General features: G+C 38.9%; 1 protein-coding gene across 1 annotated transcript in view; it reads left to right on the top strand.

Annotated features, from left to right (window-relative positions):
* Positions 1-17,474, top strand: part of CNKSR2 (connector enhancer of kinase suppressor of Ras 2) — a gene marked incomplete at both ends in the record, with an annotated part of 119,132 nt that extends 101,658 nt beyond the window's left edge. The window contains 5 exons of the mRNA XM_009867382.1: positions 1,699-1,772; positions 4,204-4,275; positions 10,350-10,417; positions 15,662-15,762; positions 16,922-17,474. Of these exons, the coding sequence (XP_009865684.1) occupies positions 1,699-1,772; positions 4,204-4,275; positions 10,350-10,417; positions 15,662-15,762; positions 16,922-17,474 (868 nt within the window). The remainder of the gene's footprint in view (positions 1-1,698; positions 1,773-4,203; positions 4,276-10,349; positions 10,418-15,661; positions 15,763-16,921) is intronic.
* Positions 17,475-23,358: the final 5,884 nt, after the last annotated feature.

Here is a 23,358-nt window from a genome sequence, read left to right as displayed (position 1 = left end):
CTTTATAGCTTTTGATATGATTTCAGTGCTTGTGTATGTTGCCCTTAAGAGAGCCAGAGCAGCTCCACTGAATTGTGTACGGCTTTGATTGTGCAACATGTTCTGCATGAATACACGTTTATTTATATCAACTTTAGTAAAAAAACTTTTTGCTAAAACTCACTGAGTTAGGAAACCTTAATTTTAAACCCTGTTAGTCTCATTAGTAAATACGCTTCATAAAATCATTGCCAGCATGTAGATGCACTCAGTCCTGGAGTTATTCTTTTAACCACTGCAAGCATTTTTACATCAATTTTTTAAAATATTGTGAGCCTCAGCTTTTCCTTGAGTAGACAGAAAGCAAGTTGTTACATGAACAGCATTACCAAAGCCCATTTTCCCACAGACTCGTCCCATTTGTGCCTGGATCCCAGCTTCAAATCAGTAACCCTAACTCACTCCTCTCCATCCTCCCTCCTTAACATCTACTATGATGTCTACGTCAGGGTGGTAATTCATATCAACAAGTACGATGACTGGTCACCAGCCATGACCCCGGAGTATGTGGAACTGCTAAGTCGTGCCTTAGTTTCCTGTGGAGAGGGCAGAGGTCTGAGTGTCTTTGCCTCCCCCCTCTCCCAGGTTCTCCTGAGACTTGCTGAGACTCGGTTATTTTTGAGACCTCAGCCCCCTCACCAAAGAGTCTGCGTCACTAGTAGATTCAAAATCTGGCAGGGCGAGCCTCAGTGGCAGATGGACAGACAAGCAAACAGTGCTCTTGCCAAAATTTTGTTTCCTTAGGCAACCATGAAAAAAAGAAATAGCAAGATTATTCTAAACAGTGTCCTTTCGACTTTAAAATAACTGCAAAACCTGTTACAACCTTGTACCTTCCACACAACAGCTCTGGTTCCTATTTTATATACTGATTTATATTTTTTATTTCTTTATTTTTAAGAAAGCATGTAGTCATATGGACTGCATATATAGCATAAATAGCCATGGAGATTCCTAGAAAAAGATGTAATTCTGTAGAATTCCTTTACATGCATTTGCATTTTCTGCAGCTTCATTTTCATGATCCTGTATTAATTTTTCATGCAAAGTTATGAGCAGTTAAATAAGAGAGTCTGTGTTACTGATATATTAATGACTTAAAATAAATAGTGCTTTAAAATTATGAGAAGTCAAAGGAGATTGATAAACTATATGTAAGTTTTAGAGGAGAGGAAAGTCGTATGTCTTTTCTCTTGTGTGTTGGAGAGAGATGAAAGTAGCTGAAGAGATATCATGCCTCTTAGCTGTATTATCGTATAAAGATGATAAACAGCACACACAGAAATTGCTTTTTTTCCCTATTTCTTACAGTAGGCTGCATTTCTCCTTACTAATTAGTCCATCTTCCTCCAAAATTAACTAATTACAAAAACTAATTGCCTGAATACATTTGGTCATTTTCTATATTTTCAAATGCTGGTTCAGCTGTGAAATTGTTTGAGAAAACTGGGTATTTAAAATTGCATTTTACACCAAGGGATCTGTCTTACTACTTTGGCAAAAGTCCCAGTGACTTCTGTGGGAGGTTTGCCAGAGTAGAGCATACATTAGTGTTCCTTATGTAAGAAGCAAGCAAGTGAAAATACTTTTAGGTTTTCAGTGTGGTGGGTTTTTTTTCTGACACCTTGACAACAGTAATATCTAGAACTATTTTTGCAGGATGAAAAAGCAGAAGGATTCATCAGCCTACCTGAATTTAAAATTGACAGAGCCAGTGAATGCCGCAAGAAGTAGTAAGTATGCTCAAAAATAATGTAAGGATACGATAGAAGAAGTGGAAAAAAGGACAAGGTTTTTGCTTAAAACAGTGACATAATGGACTTTGGTACAATCATCACTTGGTTGTATCACAGAATAAGCATGTACAGACCAGACAAATTCAGTGTGGTTCCTGTGTGCTATCTTTCCTGAAGAAGGTTTGTTTTTTTACTTTATCATGATTCACAATACTTGACTAGAGCAAAATGAATTAAGAGCAAGAAGACTGCTTGGCTGCTTCGCATTCTTGGCTCTTTACATTCTTAGTTTTCCTTCGTTTCCTTTCTGGTTTTAGTGCAGGTTTTTTTGTTTATTGAGTGTTGGAGTGTGTGATACCTTTAAGCTTAATAAAAAGCTTTAAGCATGATAAAGAGACCACCCAAATAAAAAAGTACCCAAGTTCATGGCCAGGCATCAGTCTTTAATGTAACTCTAAATTAGTTAGCATCATCTCAAAGTTTGCTGACACAGTGTATTGGTTCTGAGGCACAGTAGAAAAAGAGAATGATAGTGATTTTCTGTATTTTTGAAGTATGACCTAAAGGTCTCAAATAACTTTTCTTCTCACATAGCTGTGTGTGCTGCTGTCTGGATTTGTGCCATTGCACAAATCCATTTCATACATAGATGCAAATTCAAGCATATATAACAATGTGACAGGTGCATACTCCCACAGAGGTATTTTTAGAGTCATTATTTCTGAAAACTTCTTGCCTTACCTTCTAATGGTTTCTACTGTTAAGTTTATCAGAACTGTGGAATCACTGAAATTTGTGTGGAAAAGCAATTGCAAAAGTAACATGGTGTGATTTGTAGTAAGTACACTTCTAAAGAGGACAGACCTCCTATCAATTGGTCTACAAATGTCTTCAGAGTGAACTTTACTCTTCGTGATGGTCTCAGAGGGCAAAAAATGAAAACTGAATTTGAAAAAGAAAAAGATATAATTGTCTTGTGTCCTTGGGCTACATTGCTAAACTGCTTCATTTTTTCTTATTGGGGCAATGGCATAAAGTCAACTGATTTCTCAGAATTGCACCCTGCATAAATTCTTGGGTTTTTTACTTGATTTAGTATCTACTGGTAATAGAACATAAAATCTGACTATTCCTTACTTGTGTGGCAGATAAAGAAGAAAAAACTCTTAAGAATCCAGACAACAGATTCTGTAACAATTTTAAGAGGTCAAGTTTTGGGTCTCAGTAACCTGATGATGTCTTTCTAAACTGAGCAGATGTCACCGTACATCTGCTTTCACTTATATAATGTTGTGTCTCGCTCTAATGGATTAGAGGAATTCTTTTTGCCTCAATTTTACTTTATCTTCACTAGCGGTAACTTTTCCTGCCCATAAATTTCAATTTCCCTGATTTATTAAAACATCTTTTCATACATTTACATGTACATATACACACAGACACACATGTTGAAAATTGCAAGCCTGATGCACATGAAGAACATCATTATCATTTTTCTGAGATACAGTGAATTAGAGAGAGTGAGAATTATTTTGTTATCTTTATATATATATAAAATCCATTGTGTCTGATGGTGCTGATGTTCTTCATGTATCATGTTGCAGTTTTCCTTATTTTCTTTGGGACTCATGCATACTTTGTTCTTATTTTAAGAGAGACCTTCAGGCTATTCTCAGAAATTATTCTTCTGTACTGTAAATTAGTAATTACTTTCAGATGCATTTTCTGAATCTTCAAGTACTTCACCATAAATCTTTATCCAACATAGTTAAAAAATTCTTTCTAGTAATTTATTTCATATTATGTATGAAATGCAGTAATTCTCTCGGCCTAGTCATGTTGATTACTTTGGTGGAAAGAAAAGATGACATGTAATTGACCGTTGCTTGGAATGACCTCAAGAACACAGTGCTGATTTATAATAGCTTTTCAGAAGTCAATCAGTGCATCACATTTTTCTATTTGAAATGCAGTCATTAGACCTAAAGGTAGTGTCAAGGTCATTGGGATGTGAGAAATTACCAGGACTGAGTGTTTTTCTCTTGTATCAAATAGATGGTTCCGTCAATTTTCTGTTTAAAAAAATGGACACATACAGGTATGTCAGCAAAATTACTGGATGCATAAAGGTATATTCCTACCTGGTTAAGGATCCTTAACTGGTTAGTGCACTGCAGGTGATCACTGAACAATATTTATGCACATAGCAATCAAGCACTATTTAGAAAGGGGTAGTCGAAGAGCACTTTACTTGATGAAATCTGGCACAATCCTAAGAGTTGTATGTTTGTGTATTGTTTAAAGCATCCAGCAAATCAGGAAATCTGAACTCATCTCATTCCTTGGTGACCCTCTATCTTACATTTGGAAAAAAAAAGCAAAAGAGTTGTGCCATTACATTTTTTTTAATTATATTTTTCCTCTACAGTGCATTCAAAGCCTGCCATCCTAAGATCAAAAGTTTTTATTTTGCTGCTGAACATCTAGATGATATGAACAGGTAAGGCAATCTAACATAATTCAAGGAACCATTCCTAAAATGTGACACTTTCTGAAGCTAGTAATAACACAGTGATAATAAATTGTGTTAATCTAAAAAGTTTAGTAGCTGAGAAAATAAATGCAGAGTAGCATTATTTCTAAGTGACTGCATATGCTAAATACTTGATTAATGTAAAGATTACTTTTTTTTTTAATCAAAGGTCTGACAATATTTAAAAACAAGATTCCCTCTTTCTCAAAAGAAAGAAATATAGTATGTAAAGCAACATCCAAATGCAATTTCAGGATTCCAGGTTTCTGCTTTTGGCTGTGCAGCACCTGCAAAGGTGCAATATCCCCAGCTCTGCTTCCTAACATACTCCCAAACACGTGTTGCTTGCTCTAGGGATGCTTCTTTTTCTGGCCCCAGAGGGGGGCCAGAAAATTTGGAGAAAGATTTGAAGCAGTCATTGTTTTTTTCTTCTGCCAGTCTTGAAAAAGGAGGTAGAGATTACAAGGAATAGATTTTACTGAGTCCCTCTAGTGTCATGAGTTTAACCTACATGTTGAAGTGAAATTTTGGTTATATTTAATTTAGTGGGGAAAATATCAGCAACTCAAAAAGAGTAACGGCTTAAGTCTTAGTTCTTTGGGTATCGAGTTTTACTGTAACTATTTTAGGCCACTTGTTGAATTTTTTCATAAAATTGGTTGAGACTTCAGCACAAAATAAACACAGTTCCTCTTAATTCGTTTAAATGGTAAATTAAAAACATGGATCTCATGTCTGTTCAAATACTTGGGGTTTTATTTCATTTATTTTCACAACATAAACTGACATTCATTCAGTTCAAAATAATATGCCATTTCCATCATATGAGAGAGGACACAAACAAAAACCTGCTATTGCAACCTGAGAATTGTTCTATCTTAGATAAGGTCTGTGGACATCCTCCCTGAGCAAAATTGCTTTTGAAACAGGAAACAAGAGGCAAAAGTAAATCCATAAAACTGTTAGTAAGTGCTATGATCACAGTTTAATCTCTCCTGTGGGTAGTAGATTCAGCTACCTGCACAAGCACCTTCAGTGTACTGTCAGTTCTTTACTGATAAAATTTGGCTGGAAAGAGAATGCTGCTACTATGCAATGCTTGCTCTCATTTAGAAATAGCTGTCTGTTACCATTTTTTTAAAAGTTCATGCATGACTAAGACTCACTTCAAAAGTCTCTTCTCGGTTAGAAGACTTAAAACCTTTTTATTTGTTTGTAAAATTTTAGGCTTGCCTTGTCTTGATAATTTGGTCAAGCCAGTCACCCAAAATGCAATTTGCTGCACAGCAAACAGAATAATGGCATGGTCTATTCAGCACATCCTGAGCTACAGCAGTAGATAAATCATTTGTCAGCAGGTCCTCAGTCGGTATGACAAGGCACCTTGTTTCTGAGCATAAAAATGTATATAACTGTTCAGTAATCAGAAAGCAGCAGCAAATATGCATCCATTCTTTAAAAATATATTACACAGTCTAAAACTCAAAAGCTAAAAGATTTTTTAACTTCCCAGCACAGTCGCTTTGTCACATTTTGAACTAAGTGCTTATTAATTCATTGAGAATGAACTTGACCAAATTTTTGATGTGACTTATACACATGTAAATTTAAACCAACTCTGTCAAGTTCTATGGAATTACTTGAAATTCTTACATCTGAGTTGCCATCAGAGACTCACCAAATATTTTTTTTAATGTATTAGGGAAAGTAGTTCACTTTCACAAACATTGAATTAACTCAGTGTATTAGAAAGAAAAGTGGGTCACTGAAAAATAATCTTTCAAATGCAGAGATAATAAAACACTTCCTGTCTAAAGGCAATTTGTAGCCTAGCTCATGTCAAACACAGAGTCAAGTTATTAAGTTGAATTAAGATTATTTCAGTCGATTGCTGTCATTTTTTGTTTGGATTTCTGACATATTTTGATTATGCATCATAAATTCACTTCAGCTCTGTTTATACTTGAAGCCACAGAAACAGAAGTATCAAACTGCTAATACATATTCTAAATGAAAGTTCAAAATGATTCAATTCCTTCATCCCTTGTATGAAATGATTGAATTGTGTGTTTGTTTTGTTTTTTATAGTGTATTCAGGATATGAAATTTTTGTTTGTGTGTATCTACTCACATATAATGGGTATTTTAATCTTAGACAACTGTCACTATTCAAATTTTCTTACTACTTTTATGACTGTACCACACCATTATGCTGGCAAAGAGTATGAAGAACTGTGAACACTGAACTTTATTTTTGTGATGTCCAAATTCCTTTCATCTGTATGGCTGCACCGGGAAAGTGTTCCTTCTACCCATGTGACATGCTTAGTCTGGGTGAGAAGGACAGAATATCCCTGATTGATACAAAGCACAGTTTTGCTAGTGTAAATGTGTAGTCATAGAAATGTCTTGCTTAGAAATTCATGGTTACTTCCATTCCAAGAAAATATTCTGATGTAGAAGTACATATACATATACATATACATATTCTGATGTAGTGTATGTGACTTTATTTTGATTTTCCGTGGTAACTGTGCCTGGTGCTTTATGGACTATTTGTTCTTTACTCATAAATCCTGATCATCAGAGGCAAATACAACCTTTTCAGGGTTGGCCAGTTTAAACACTTACAGTACTCTTATTCTTCCTTTTTATTGCAAAACTAATCATTTCTAAAGTGATGACATATATGGCTGCCAAAATTGTCTTTTAGGAAAGAAAATACGGTCAGTAACTTCATGTGGAATATTTGTCCAAGAACATCCTTGACCTGCTGTTACTAAGTTTGCTCTTTCTCTTTTTGTAACATTGAGTGTGGACACTTATAAGACTTTTCACAGAGCTTAGTGTAGCTCTGCGACCAAGAGGAAAGATGACAGGTTGGTTTGTGGTACTGGTGCATAAGAATGTCTCTGGAAGACTTCAGTGAAGAAGGCCTCTAAAAGTTCTCCCGCATCATCTACAGGCCTCTTCATTCTGATTAAACTGCAGCTGGGTACTTATAAACACCATCAGGTATCCATATTCCCGTATAGCAAGTTCGTCCTATATCCTTGAGTTTTGTGATTTAGGACAATTTAAAACCATGCTTTGACTAAAAGCATTGCATCTACCTGGAGCATGAGATAAGACAGAAAAATGTTTCCTTCTGTTCTATGAGAGTGTCCGTACTGTGCATTCTTCTGTATAGAATTTAAAGGCCTACAGAAAGATTTGGGATTTTTTTTCATATTCTATGTCGTAAAATGGTTCTAGTTAAATACTGACAAGAAATGTATGTGCTATTCTTAAAAAGAAAACTTAGATGACTGCTACATCTTCCAGTGCTAGTGTGTTTATAGTTATACCTAACAAATAGATTTTATAATTCTCACAAGAAAACTAAAGCTGCATTTACAGTAAAGAATGAATATTTCCTTGGCTTCTTGCCCTCTAAAAGTTACAGTGGCTACCAGGACACACCACAGGGAAGAAAGCTTTAAATCTTCCATGCTCTAGGGCTTTGTGTCTTTTGATATTCATAGTAAGGAATATTTGCGTAACTGTACACTTGAAAATGCGAAGCAGGCATGTTTAACTCCTCTTTCATTCTGCAGGAGATCTTTCCATTTCCTTGTGATACCAGCCCAGTATGCTGGATTTTTCATACAATTCTAACTTCAATGAACTGTAACTCCAGCCATGCTTTATTAAAATAGTGCTGATATTCTAACCATACCCATTCTAACCGTATCTGCAGAAGCCTTAGCAGCCACATATCAGCAAATATGCAGAAGTTAATACCATTATTTTGGTTCATAAACTAGACAACTGCTCAAGAGCCGTGGTTGTTAATGTTTTACAACCACTGGCATTGCAGGTGTTACTCCAAACCATGAACAAGATCAGGATCTGCAGAAAAACATTAAGTGTGAAGCCAGTCTGCTGTCTCTCTCAGACTGGGTTCTCATTAGATTATACTTTTCAGGAAATAACATTTTTCTGGAAACAATAATCTACCATAGCTGTAAGCAGTATCAATTGACTGTCAGTTATGTGTTCGTTAATTTAATTCTTCACCTCACTCTCACATACACTTAATGCAAAATGCTATCTCAAATTTAGAACAGAATGAAGTCTTCTAACAGAAGAACCTTTATAGGCGTATCATCTAATACTGTGTGGTCTACAGCCCTATCCAAAAGGGTTCGGTAGGTGGCTGGTCCCTCCTGGCTGTACTGGGGGGTGGTGAGCCCTGAGCTGAATTGGGAATGTGGAATCCAAACTAGACAGGAGGCAAGGAAAGGGCCACCACCACTGTCTGCTGTGCCGTTTGACAGAGCAGATGCTTGTCTTCCTGTGCTGTTTTAACCTTTGGCCACAGATGAATCTGTAGCCTTTGCTGGGCCCTTGGCAGCATGGGGCTGGGAGTGCTTTGGGTGAGGTTCCTGCCTCAGTGCCTCTGATTTGAGCTGGCAGAGCTGTCGAGACAGCTGAGCTTTATTCCCCAGAGAAAGCCTTCACAGACCAGGAACGCAAACCTAAAAGATAGCTTTGCAGTAAGTCACCTTTCTGCTGTAAAGATATGAAATCATTGTCTGAACCATGATTTGTTGGATTTCTGTGTGCGCCAGTTACTTTTATAATTGTATGGCCCTTCCTAACAATTACAACTGAAAATCTAAGTCTTTTCTCTAGCTGCTCTGTTCTTCTGGCAGAAATTTTGAGTGTCTGCTACCATGAAGTATTCTGTAATCATTTCAAGTGTAAATTTCCAGCTTTTTGCCCGATGTAAAGTGACTTATGGACCGTTAACGTGATTTACAGATCATACATGCGGTCACTGTTTGTGGAAGCACAGTGACAGGAGTCAGTTCTGAGGAAAGCAACTTTATCTGTTGCCTGCTTACCCTGCACTGAAATGTCTTGAAGGCTGGCATGCAGAAATGATTACAAAGGTGTATCCCTTGCCGAGACAGTACTACATACAGTGTGCAAACAAAAGCCATCAGGCGCGGTTTCCTGAAATAGGGGTTTCACAGTCCTGAGGAAAACGAAACGTGACTTCAGTTGTCCTTCTGTATACCCTAGCAGTAAGACTACAAGCCAGTAGGTTGGCAAACCAGGCCTGTCAAACCCTGGCAATGGGATCACTAAAGCGAGTAGTTCCAGGCTTACCGTGGAATGGACAACCGTGGGAGATTGTCGTGGTGGTTTAAAGCCTTGTTGATGGAAAACCTGATTTAATGTAAGCATTTGGATAATAAATACACTAAGCGCCCCATGGGGGAAGAGGGCAGGTTGAAGCAGGGCGCTGCTACAGGCGGTTGAGTGTATGCTTTGCAATGACAGCCCTGCCAGAAGAGAATAGCAATAATTGGGTTGGGTTTTTTTAAAATTTGTGTGACTAATGGAAGCAATTTTTTCAAATCTAAGTTGAGGTTAAAGCCTTAGATGTGAATTTCATTGAGGCAACTGTTTTTCCTCCCCCTGCGTCCCTGACACGAACACAAAAGTGAATTCTGATATGCCTCCTTTTCTTTGTACTTGGCACTGTAGGTAAGCTCTGAAACACATCAAGCATAATTAAACCTCACTACCTGTTTGGGAGTGAACCTGTTCTTTTTATTACAGGTTTCTGCTCTGTTCTCTGCTAAGTTGACAATTTAGGTCTTAAAATATTGCTTAAATCTCTGAAAAGTGTTTATTCTTAAGAAATCAGAGCAGCAGGAGTACTGGTGTTATGGCATATCTGTGAGCAACAGACTTAATGGGACTTTGATTATCTCCAGATCCCTTATTTTACAGATGTTTGACATCATACATGGTTTTTCATTTGAAATAAAATCTTTGCTGTGAAAACAATTTGTTCAGCAGCAAAATCATAGATCTTTGGAGACTCCATGAGTAAGAGTATCAAAGAAAAAAAAATAGCTGTCTAATATAAAAAATAACATTGTCCTGAATCTCCTTCAGATGCTTCTAACTTTGTTTTTTGTAGAAATGCATCCCAAAATTTAAGAGGCTGGATCAGTATCACTGCTTTTTTAATATTATTTCAGATGGCTAAACAGAATTAACATGCTTGCTGCTGGCTATGCAGAAAGAGAGAGGATCAAACAAGAGCAAGGTAATGTGTTGTTATTTTGGTTTCTTCTGTCAGCTCTTATCACAAGTTCATCTGTTCTTTTTTCCTTGCTGTGTATCAGGCCTCATTCTTGTCATCTGAAAGCAATTCAAATGTGGGTATCACTGTTGCTTTAGAGAATTCCTTCTCTCTCAGGGTTTTTGATTAGCTCCTTCAGATTCTGGTCCACAGGCAATGGATTATTTCTGTGAAGGCTACCTAAGCAACAAATGTGCTGCCAGTAAGCTGTGGTATGTGGTACCAAGGAGACTATGTCCCCTACAAGAAGCGACTTCAGAATCTGCAAATTAAAAAAAAAAAAACAACCCAACACCATTGCATTTGGTGTTTGAATTCACAGGAGGTAGGAATGCATGAAATCAGTCTCAGGAATGAAACCATTATTCTAAAGCCTGTTGACATAATTGGATTTCCCCTAAAGGCTTTAATTTGAAGACCATTTTTTTTTTGTGATTTCTACTATTTTGCTGTATTGAGGTGTGTGCTAAAGCCCTGTCGGCATTTCATTTGGAGTTGCAGGTTTACAGCATTTTACATCTGTTTATTTTTAATGTCTAATATTTATTGTGAGGGTAGTGAGACACTGAAAAGGGCTACCCAGGGAAATTGTGGATGCCTCCTCCCTGGAAGTGTTCAAGGCCACGTTGAATGGGACTTGGACCAACCTGGTCTACTGAAAGATGTCCCTGCCCATGGCGTGGGAGTTGGAACTAGGTCATCTTTAAGGTGCCTTCCAACCCAAACCATTCTATGATTCTGTGATTTCAGAGGTTTAAAAAGCAGCATGTGTAAAATGAGTCACTTTGCTTTAGTTTACTCCAGTAGAAAACCTGTTTGCAGACAGGAAAAAGAAGGGGTCAATCCTCAGTTCTGTTGGGGAGGTTGTGTCCTAGAATTGCCAGTGACATGGATTCACAGGAGTGTTCCTGTACAACTAGCTGTATTGGCAAGCAGCTGCCTTTTGAATCCATGCTCTTTATTACAGATGTACTTGGCAGCAGGTGCCGGAAAATTGTAGTGGTCATGATGATCCACAGCTTATCCAGATGCCTGTCTGCCTGCTGCCCACTGAGTCAAAACTTCACTTTTTAATTCCGTGGCATTACTGCCTTCATAATAAGGTTCTGTCTTTTGGCCCTAAAAACTTACAGCTTGGAGCTGTATGTATTTCATCTTGTCTTTTCTTTACAAAGACTGCATTTCTAACCATTTTTCAGGGAGATTTATGTTCAAAAGGCTGTCACTAGACTTCAAAATTTGCCACATGGTGTCCTCCTTTCCACCCCAAGTCATGGTTCTGTACCAACCTGTGTGACAACACCTTTAACCCTGACCTTCTGGTCTGACACCATGAGGAAGATGTGCACAGTCTTCCTCTCTGCAGTGTGTTGCTGTGGTGCTGTTTTCATGGGAGATGCTGTGCTAAAAAAATCTTTTCCTCAGTGAGAAGAAAGGGTGACTTTGGCAGGCAGGTAGAAACATCAGGAGTGGCGTATTCTGTAGTGGCAGAAGATTAAAAAGACTGCATCAGAAAATTATGTCTGCCTTGATTCATACTGATTGCCTCACCACAGAGCATCCTAGATGAGTCAGCTTGGGGTTGAAGAGCAGTGGCTTACAGCACACTGCCATAATTCAGTGATCGCAGCGTGCGTGGGAAAGCTTTGGTGCACTTTGTCCTTATCGCACGTAACTACATTGTACCTACTGTTGTTGCATTTCTAATCATGTCTTCCAGTAAATGCAGCTGCTTATCCTGGGAGTGTTGCTCACAACCCTGTTTTAGTCTGTTACGGTCCTTGGCACATCACGTAATTCGTAACACCAGGCCTTCTGCATTCACACAGCCAAGGACAGCAGCGCCATGCTCTACTGTTCCTCCAGTCGTGTTCTCAGTGCCTCACCAGACTTCAAAATCAGTTTGGAGGGAACCGTGTAGCATCTGTCACTGCTTGAAGAGGCTGTGAGCAAACTCAGAATCTTGGAGTCTTCTAGGAAATCCTCTATCTTAGCATTCAAAGCCAAATTCAAACTTTTATTGACAGCAGGTTGGCCCTAGAATTACAGTAACATGTGGGACACTAAGGGAAAAGATGTGTGAACAGTTATGCTAGCACTGTCCAAGTGCACAATTGCAGACATGATACACCTTTCAAAATTCAGATGGATGTGGGGAAATATTTTTGCTACCAAGCAATCACTGAGTAATAAAATAGCAGATGATCCAGCTCGTAAACATGAGATCATGTGCATTCAGGCCTCATGTTACCTATTATTAAAATTATTAAAATGTCTCCCTATTGAAGATAATCAGTGAGACCCCACTTACTATGGAAATTATATCCCAGGCACTGAGAGACCTCTAGCAGCATTCACTCACATTGATTTATCATGCACAGGTAGGTAAAATCTATCCTCTTTGTGTTGCTTAGTTGTGTTTAGCGTGGGAACCAGTATCGCATTGCCCCCTCGCTGCTGTACAGTGTTTTTATACCTCTAGTGATTTTCCTTGTCTCCCAGCAAAAGGGCTATTAAACAGCTCAGTAGTGTCCCTAATTAGCAGAGGCATCAAGTTAGCAAAGTAAAACCTCTCTATCACTTCATGCATTTTGCAATTAGAAAAACTGTGAAGATGGAATTTTCTGTATTCAGTGACTGTACCAGTTGTCATCTGCATATCTGATCTTACAAAAGGTCTTTTATTTCTGTTCAGTTCAACCCTTTGCAGCAAAGCTTTATAATAGCTCTGAAAAAATTCAATAGTAGTTGTCAAACCTCTTTCAATTAGGAGTTGAATGGTTCTGAATCTAAAGTGCATAAATATATTCTGAGTGCTTCAGAGATGCACGAATCACTGAGTTGTGGGTGTACTGCTGAATAAAATGTCACATTCTGTACAGAACAGTTTTACAAAAATACCATCGACTTTCCATATTAAATACAATGAATATTAGCAATGTGGCAAGGGACTTCCTTGGATGAAGAGGTTATATACTTTCCAGTCACATAAAGTCAGAGAAAAAAATACTAACTTACATAAATAGTAAATATTTAATCAGCAAATGGCAGGTCAGTGTTAGTTTATATATGATATATGCAGCCCATTGCTCATTCAGAGAACTTTCAAGATATGCCCTATGTATTGGGCTTATCCATTACTGAATTGGATAAAATATGCAGAAAGAAATACCGCAGCTGTTTGATAGCATTATACACATTTTAGATAGATTCTAATGAGTCAGTTGGCAAAAGCAGAGTATTTTCTAAAATTGTTCAGAGGCTATTTTCATACATTTCATCTGGAAATTGACCCCAGTGACTGCAGAATTTTTCTAGACAAGCCATATGTTGCCAACAGAGTTCCCTGTCTGAAGTAGGGTGCACAAAAGCGTGATTATACAGTGTTTCATTGTATATGGATTTGACAGCAAGAACATCTCTGTATTTTTAGCTAAAATTGGAAGCTGCGCTAAGGCTGCTGAATTTTACTTTCAGAAGAAACAGCTGAGCTCCAAGTCTGCAGAAGTGCCACTGAGTGATACAATTCTGACAGGCCTCTCACCACACGTCGCACTATTAGGCTTTGCTGTAATAGGAATAAACATATTTATGCCAATATTTTCAGGTGGTTTGAGTTGCTGGAAACAAGTTTACTTAAAAACTAAGAGTGATTTTAAAAGTAAGTTTTCACTGGATTTGTGTTCACCAAAAATGAATTATTTGCAGATTTCTAGAGACAAAACTTTTTTTTTTTAATTTCAAAGTAATGAAAACTATTTATGCTGCTTTTTGATTAAACTGTTTAAAGAGATTCTCTCGGGTATAAGATGGCAGGAAGCAAATCAAGAGACTTAGAGTTAAAACAAAGTTGTTACTGCTTGGAAAAATTAAATAGATAAATAAGGCTGTCCCCACCATTACTACAATTTAAAAATATACAAGATTTTAGGGATGGCTAATTCAAGATAGTGTCATTGAAAGGTAAGTTTTTGCTTTAAATCTTGAGTAAGAATAGGTACACTAGATCATTAATCATATGATACTATAATCATCATAGTAACGAAAAATCATTAAAACCAAAATTGTATGTTACGCCAGCTAGGATTTTTGGTTTAGATTGGTTATGAAGAAGCAATCAATCCTTTTCTCCTCAACTATCAAAGAGAAAGTAGTAAGTCATGTAGTTCATTGAACACTTAACTAAGCAAGGTGAAAATTGCCTGTGATTAGTCTGTGAATAGTCTGAGCAAAAGTGTCCTGTTGTACAATGATTTACTGAAAAACCAGAAGGTAAGAGGCAGAATAAGTATAAATTCCTATCTGGTACATTATTCCATATGTTTTCCCTTTTTACTGATCTGCAGAACATATGAAATAGGCTTGGCCAACACTTGATATCTGGACAAAATGAAAGCTTATCTCCCGTTAAATTTAATTCACCAGATCTGTCCGCTTTGTACTTTATCATCGATCTTTTGGAACTCTCTGCTTAAATGTATTTGTCATATTTTTCCTAATCATCTCATCTCTATGTTCTTGCATGGATAACAGGGCAGCAGCTCTTTCATGAAACAGATCTCTCATATAAAGCATTTCTGTCTTATCTTAAATGCAGCTGTTTTTTATTAGAAATTTAATTGATAAGCTTGGGTAACCGGTAGTATACGATGGAGAAAACAGGTAGAAAAATAGCATTGATTCTTCTTGTGTGCAATAAACCCTACTTCTATGATTTGCCAGTTGGTGTTAATGACGTTTTTTAATGTTGTTTGCAGCCAACAAGACTTTAGCAAGTAACATTTTTCATCTGCTGGAAAAATACTTTCAGCATTTTCCAGCCAATGTATGTCCAATCATAATTATTTTTATGGCTGTAAAAATATTTGAAAATCGAATACTCATATTAGGAGTGTTCTGTATGCATGTTTTATTTATAAGGTGTATACAAGGGTTAAATTTGTGGCTCACTTGCAGTTTGTTGTTAATGTCTCTACAGTGGAGTGCTAGACTTAGTAGATCTCCTAATGTCTTGAATTTTCCCTCTTTAGATTCAAACAGCTCCAAATTTACACCAGCTAAAGTTTACAGAGTCAGCATTCACTGGTATTTAACTCTCAGTAATACTAAGGATGGAGTTTCGTGTTGCTTTTATGAAAGCAAGTCTCTGTGTATAAATGCATCAAAACATATTGGTAGTTCCTGATCTGATCTGTATGTAACTTGTAGATTACTGGAGTGAGAGTGATAAGGAGGAAGCTGACACTCCATCAACACCCAAACAAGACAGCCCACCGCCCCCATACGACACGTACCCACGGCCTCCTTCGGTAAGTCACCTTCAAATATCTACAGGAATGACTACATAAAATGTCCCTGTTGCCTACTTTCCTGCTTAAAAGCACATGCATGCACACATTATGGCACTCTCCAGTATATTTTTTGAGTCAGTGCTTAAGGCATTTGTTAACGTACCTCACTAACTTCAAGAGCCACCACTACTGGTTTCACTGGTTTGTAGAGAGCATGGATTTGCAATCCCACTCACCATACAAAATATATTGTTACATAATTCTTTCACCCTATTCTTCGTTCATGATGGACCCCTACTCATCCATGCAGTGCCTCGCCTCCCCCTTACTGACTTTTCTGGCAAAACGTTGTTCCCTTAGTAACAACACAGGCTTTTCTCTGAGGTTTCAACAGATGCGCTGTGAAGCTTTACAGTAATAAGTTGCACTTGAATTCCAGAGACATGCCAACTTAAAAATGTCCTGTCTTATATCGCAAACAGTGACGCCAGTTGTTCTGTTGTGAAAAAGCAGGTTTCTCTATAAATTAGAACAGAAAGGGTTTTGTTTTTTATCTTTTTCTTGAAGCAGTTGTTGATACAAAACCAGAGTATGGACCTTGTTCTATACTACCAATTTTAAATTTAACATCCATATACTCAGACAGTTAAGTAATGTATCTTACTTGAATATAGTTTTTAAAAGGCAAAAATTTGGAATGAAAAATTGGGAAAGTCTGAGGAGCAAGAATGTTCACAGTGTTTAATTTGAATGCAATACATTATCTTCCAAAATCATAGATCTTTGAAATGCACTGAGGCACTGCAAATATGATTCCAAAGGAAATTTTAGCAAGATAGGATGATGACAAGCATTTGGATGGCATTTTTAATGGACCAGGCACATGTCTTCTATGTCTTCCTCAGTGCCATGTTCTGCAAAGTTTTCTGCAAATAACTGTTGGCTTATTTTATAGATCAAGGGACGTAAGGATACTTACTATGAATAAGTGTCAGAGTTTGACCTGTGTAGATATGGGCATGCCTTACAGTTAGGATCAGGGCAAGTTAATCAGGTAGGTTCATGCCTTCGTTACTGAAACGGGTGCCGTCAGTGCCAATGAAAAGCGCGTGATTATTACTAGAAGTAGGTCTCGGTCCACAGTGATCTGAAGATCGCTCCATTGCTGACGTTGTAGATGAGCTGCGCAAGCCCTTACGTGGAGCCAAAGCACAGCCGACTCTCATCCACGGAGACCTCCCAGTCTCAGTCGTCGCACGAGGAGTTTCGCCCGGAGGCGGCGGGGAGCATCACCGACTCGCCTGTTCGCAAGACGGCGAGCCAGCGGCGCTCCTGGCAGGACCTCATAGAGACACCGCTGACGAGCTCGGGACTCCACTACCTGCAGACGCTGCCACTGGAGGACTCGGTGTTCTCTGAGGCGGCCGTGGTCTCCCCCGAGCACCGGCGGCAGTCGACCTTGCCGACCCAGAAGTGCCACCTGCAAGACCACTACGGCCCCTTCCCCCTCGTGGAGGGTGAGCGGATGCAAGCGCTGAATGGGAATGGGGGGAAGCCCCGGAGTTTCACTCTGCCTCGGGACAGCGGCTTCAACCACTGCTGCCAGAACCTCTCCATTGGTGCCACCGATCACCACGAAGAAGCACAGCAGAAGGAGGTGGAGGAGGACGAGGAGGAAGAGGAGGAGGAGGAGGAAGGCAAAGCAGCAGAAGAAAACCAGGAAGATAAAAGTAAGTATGGGATATTTCTGTGGCTTTTCAAGGGTCCTGTTTGTGTAACGTAGAGGTTGTTTTTTTCCTTTTTCCTATCAAAAAATCCCAACAGTCTTTCAACATCCTCCATGTTTTATCAGGTCCCCCTTGTTGCACGCCTCTTTCATCTGCCTTGTCTGTAAGGTTTAGTAACCAGACAGAGTGCTGCATGACCTCTCACAATCACCAGACAGTTCCCCATAGGCTGGTCACCAATCACCTCCCACTAGTAATTCTTAGTTGCAAATGGATTTTGCTTCCATGCTTTCTTCCCGCTTCCATTTGCGCAGTGGCACATGTATGTCTCAGGACATACTTAGTAAGATTTCCAGCCAACCATCTGGATTGTAAAAAACACTCGGTAAATCCTGGCATGCAGGGTCAGGCTGTGATTGAATAGTAGCCAGGCAGGTAGGTCACAAAACAGGCCAGAAGGTGTAAGAAGTAAAAAACCAGAATGTATTCTCCCCAGTTCCTCACCTTGTGATTTATATGGAGAGAAGTTCAAAAAATATTTCTAACAAACAAAAACTAATAGAGAACAACAATGTGACCAGCAGGACTTAAAAAAAATCACAATGTTGAGTTGTCTCTTACATGGGACATTAACTCCATAGATCTTAGTGCTACTTGTCAAAAGTAATCCAAATAAACAGGGTTTGGAGAAGGTCCGTGCCCCTCCTGAACGTGTAAATGTATTTCTGTGTCTGTTTCATGCTCTGTCCTTCACTGTCATTTATGAAGCTTCTCAGCATGTGTTGCTAGCAAAGTTGAATTCACACCCAAGCTGTAGGGTTAGTCAATGAAGCCTCCATCCATGAGTTGTGGGGTTATGCTGCAATTAAGTTACCTGACGTGATGAGGAAAGCAAGATGTCCCCAGGAGCTCTCAAAGGTTCTGTGCTATCTGGCTACTTCAAATTCAGGTTTTTTCACTGCATTAAAGGAATGTAAAAATGATAAAGAGATACAAAAGGGTGATGAAAGCTTTGGATAATTAATTACCTACCTAAGTGAACTCATTAAGGTTAGCACTTTTAGTTAACATTAAAATTCATGTGGACATTATTTAGTCTACTTGAAAGAAATCAACAGTTTTCCATTGCCCTTATACTCTAGTCCATAGGTTCTGAACATAGAAAATTCTGGACCTTGAGAATACAGTGATTTCATTTTCAGATACTAAATTTGATGCTGTTAAAAGTTTAAAAAGGCACTATTTCAGTTGCATTCATGCATGGCACTTTCAAAAAAAACCCCATACATTTTTTAGAGTAATATTAGACTCCAACTGACTGTGAAATGAAGCTGTCTAATTAACAGGGTTAAATTTCATTAAGCATGCAGAATGTTTTATCCTATTTTTAGCTTTCAGTTTTGGTTTTCAAATGAGTTTTTACTGATACCAAGACAAAAATATTTTTTTAAAAATTCATCACAGTCAACGAAAAGGGTCAAGGAGACTTCCCACTGGTGTTCTTGTGCTGTGTGGGCATTACTCAGATAAACTGTTGCAGGCTTTAAGTTTTTAGGTGTTTTAAATCTCTATTTTAACACACTTAGGTTCCTAGTTGTCAACATTTTATAGCATACAAAACTAATGAAGGACTGGTGCTTGATTTAACAGGACCAATTTCCAAAAAAGGAAAAAAGTTTAAGTGGTGTCACTGTATACATATACGTTTTTTTCTCTTTTACTGAGGAGGTTTTCTTGCTTGAAGCTTTCACAGGAGATTGGGTTTGAGACATTAATGATTGACTAGACAAGTAAAGTACTCATGGTGAATTATTGAAATTAAAAAAACAGAAAGAAAATATTGTTTAGTCTGTTGAAAAGTTTAAGTGTTGAATTGTTTGTTGCTATGGCTGCAGTGTTCTGTTTGCAATGCTGGCTTTTTCCAATGCCCTTACAAGTAAATGGCAGAAGGGATTTCATGCAAGTGGTGTTCTTGAGATTTGCTTATAACTGCGAAGTCCGCTAACAGGATGGGTGCCTTTGTGCGTGCTGCGTCATTGCCCCCTCACCTCCATTGCTCTGGAAAATGAAATATTGCAACTGGCTGGAGAAGGGGAGTCCTCTCTCTTTTAGAAATGTTTTAGCCTCACATTGAACTTTCCCTGACGTGGTATCAGATGAACCTTTTAAATGTATATATTTGCCTTACACATTTGTGAACCTGACATCATTCTGAGCTCGTGGATGATTATATGTGTTCTTGTGTGTACGTGTATGTGTTTTAAAGCTTAATCATTCCTATTGCTTCTTGTGCGGAACAAGGAATGCAGCTCTTTTGCAATTGTTGCTATACAAGTCAAATGTCATTGCCAAAAGTTTGTTTTCTCAGCTTTTTGTTTTACATTGCCACTTTTAAAACCTCCTGAGTTTAAATCAAATTGTTAAATGCAGTCCTATTTCTTCCAACATCTTTTGCAGAACTGTGTTCAAATAATCACAACACAAATTAGGAGCTCCGTGCTTTTTTCAAATGCTGCCCCAAGCTGCTATAATTTAATGTAGTCTCGTTGACTTTCTACTAAAGCTACACTGACTTGCAACAACTAAGCATCTACTCTCTGTTAATCACTACTTTATGCCTTAAATAGGTATTGCAAGATTTTACTGACATTGCACATAGTTCTCTGTATCAGCTCTGCTGTAATGCCTAGATATATTATGGTAAACTGATAATGCGAGTTATCCTTTCCTGTCTTTATCTGTTAGGATCTAACTTTGTTGTGTGTTCAGTTGCTTCTTTTTGTCTTGTTATATAACATTGACATTAGACTGCTAATCTTTAATGGATTGTTCTATTTTCCCTAATTAAAAAGACTTCTGTGTAAATCATTTAGACATTCCATATTGACACCGTCCTGTAATGGTCCCTGGCTTTATAATCAAAGAGAATTCTCTTGTGGGATATTTGTGTTTGTCTGTGTGTTTGCTCCTGAGCCTGTGAAAATGGCAAACAACATTCAGACCTGTGGCACCAAACATCCCTCTTGCTGCAATGCTCAGAGGCAGCCTGCACACAGGGAGCAGGTCAATGGCTATGTCACAGTGTGTTGTGTGTCTGTGATTCAATTGTGAAGGATAACTTGGGCCACTTCAGATTTGTCTTCTGTAACTGATAGAAGGTGATAGAAGGAGACAGATGTGCATCATGGCACTGTCAGCCCCTTCACCTCTGGCTCCACTGCTGTCTGCTCTCTCTGTGTTTCAACAGGTTTCACCTCTTAAGGCCAACGAATCCTTCTGGGATCTTCTTTTGGTGATTATTTCTGGATTTTGTCCTAGGAAGGCTTGCTTTATTTTTTTCTGTATCATTTGAAAGTATTTTTGATGGTCATTCCTTCGTTTTCAAAAACTTCTTCGATTTGTGGGACGCTAACAAGAATTACTAAGAGTTCAGGATTTAAGACAAGGAGGTACTAGCTTTCCACAGAGTGTAGCTGGCTGTAGATCCTGATGACTTACCCACAGGAAAACCTGCACCTTTATTCTGTGCTCTCTGAACAAGTCTTTAGAGAGCAGTAGTGTCCATGGGAGTCTCTGGTACGGACAACTGCCCAGATAGTGCCAGGGCAGGAGCTCTGCTGCTGGCTCCACATGCTGCGGGGCTGGCCGGAGCAATACTGGGACACTTTCTGGGGAAGTCACACCTGACACCTGCAACAGTATGCAAGGGAGATTTCCACTGGGCAGGCTCCATAAGATTTCTTCAGGTTTGTAGATAGGAAAGCACTAATGTCTGTGTTTGAGTTTGAAAAGGCATTTGCAGATGGAAGAATTGAGTTAGACTGTCTTCCCACTGTTTAACCCCCCTGTCCTTCTGCATCATTCCTCATGTCTTTGTTCCCTTGTTTCTGCAAGTTTTCCGTCCTTTTTCTGCACTCTAAGGACTGTAATTCTTGATGACGTGTGTCTTGGGATTTTTTTGTTGCTATCTCATCATCATAATTTTGGAATATCTCCTATATAGGGTGGACAACTATAACAAAGTCTTAAATAGATTTCCATAAGTCAATGTCTGTCCTTTTGCAACAGTTGAAGGGTGAGGGCCATTTGTTTGCTGCACTGATTTTCCCACCAGAGGTGCAGCAATCTTCCATGTGTGACTTGGGTCACCTTGAAAAGATTTTGCAATGTAACTTAAGCCTGGGCACACTCATACTTATTCCCTGGCATTTTGCTCCATCACCATAAGCTGTTGTTCAGGTTTGCAACATCTCCTGGCAGCCCATGCTTGGTCCCACACAGTCTAGCCAGTGCTGTCCCGGATGAACACAATAGCCTCATACACCAGTCTCCAAAACATGGCTTTTAACCTTAAACCATCAAAGACACTTGGCAAAGGCTGGAGCAGGAGCTACTGCTGGCATTTTGCAGCTCAGAGAGATATCCGGACCCTGCAAAGTATTTCAGGAAGGCTCCGCTTGATATCAGTGAGAGCTAGTCACTGAAAGAGATGTCAAATGTCTGCTTCTGCTGAGGTACCAAGCCTGAGATATTTTTTTTTTCTTAGTTCTCCTGTAAAAAGATTAGGAACCAGCAAGAGAGTAACAGGAGAAACTGAGACCAGTTTGTCCCACCCCACCTACCAGTCGCAGAAATGAAATTCAAGGTGGCAATGCTTTCACAAAATAGCACAGATGGGTTTAAGGAGTCCCATGATTAGCAGCAAGTTTCACGCACTGTTCCCAAGAAGGTATATACGTGGGACATGCTAGGTGGCATTTGCCTTCAAGAAGGAGTTTTCACTAGTCAAAAATAGATTCTGAATAAGGTCAGGTATTTCAAATTCTGCAATACAGGTACTGGGAGGCTTGATTTATTTTGATGAGAGGTCTGTAATGTGCAGAGCAAATGGTATCTTTAAGATAGAACAATGTTTGCTAATTAAAGACTGTGCTATGAAGTGAGACACTGTGTACCACTTCTAGGTTTTGCTTTTCTGCCATTTGGCAGGGTTTAGGCAACAGTGAATGAGATTCAGGATAAATAATGTGTAAAGCCTGGATTGCACACTGGAGATGATGGGGATGTGTGTCTGACATTAATAAGGAGATTTGCTTCTCTGACAGCCTCTTTCCATTTTAGAGAGGATACCATTAGAGGAAGCCTCCTTCCCTCCTTCCCACCCACTCCCTCCAAGGCACTACCTTTGAATGAGATTCAGGATAAATAATGTGTAAAGCCTGGATTGCACACTGGAGATGATGGGGATGTGTGTCTGACATTAATAAGGAGATTTGCTTCTCTGACAGCCTCTTTCCATTTTAGAGAGGATACCATTAGTGGTGTCCTTTCATCTGGCCACCTAGTTAGTTTTATCCACACCAGGAAGCAAAGGAGAGACCATTAAGCTCCTATATCTTCCCCTCTGGAATTATTCAAGTTAGTAAAGGTGTGCATGCCTGGTAGTGTCTTAAATAAGTGGAGCTATGAGAAATGACAGGTAATATTTCACTTAGAAATATTCCTTAGGAAACTGGTGAATAGCATGAAGTGCAGCACCCTCTGGGACACTTAGGAGGATGTTATTCTAACTTAATACATCCACCACCAGTCCATACAAATCAGAACTTCTGCCAGGCTTGGGATTTTTTTCACTCGACATCCTTGTGAGCAGCACAGCCCATGCACACTCAGATACTGAACTAATGAAATCGCTACTTTTTCTGATCTGAATTTTGGTCCTAATTCCTATTTGAGCCTTCCTGTGGCATCTGACTGAGCATTTGCACTCCTGAGGGCTGAGGACCATCAGTGTTTTGTGCCTTGCCTGCTAGGAGGAAGCCTCCTTCCCTCCTTCTCACCCACTCCCTCCAAGGTACTACCTTTGCTATTAACTCAGAATGAGCTT

Source organism: Apaloderma vittatum, unplaced genomic scaffold, assembly GCF_000703405.1.
Source record: "Apaloderma vittatum isolate BGI_N311 unplaced genomic scaffold, ASM70340v1 scaffold3904, whole genome shotgun sequence".
In the NCBI taxonomy this organism is placed as follows: domain Eukaryota; kingdom Metazoa; phylum Chordata; class Aves; order Trogoniformes; family Trogonidae; genus Apaloderma; species Apaloderma vittatum.
The sequence above is the reverse complement of the archived record's forward strand: the minus strand, read 5'-3'. Positions and strand labels throughout refer to the sequence as shown.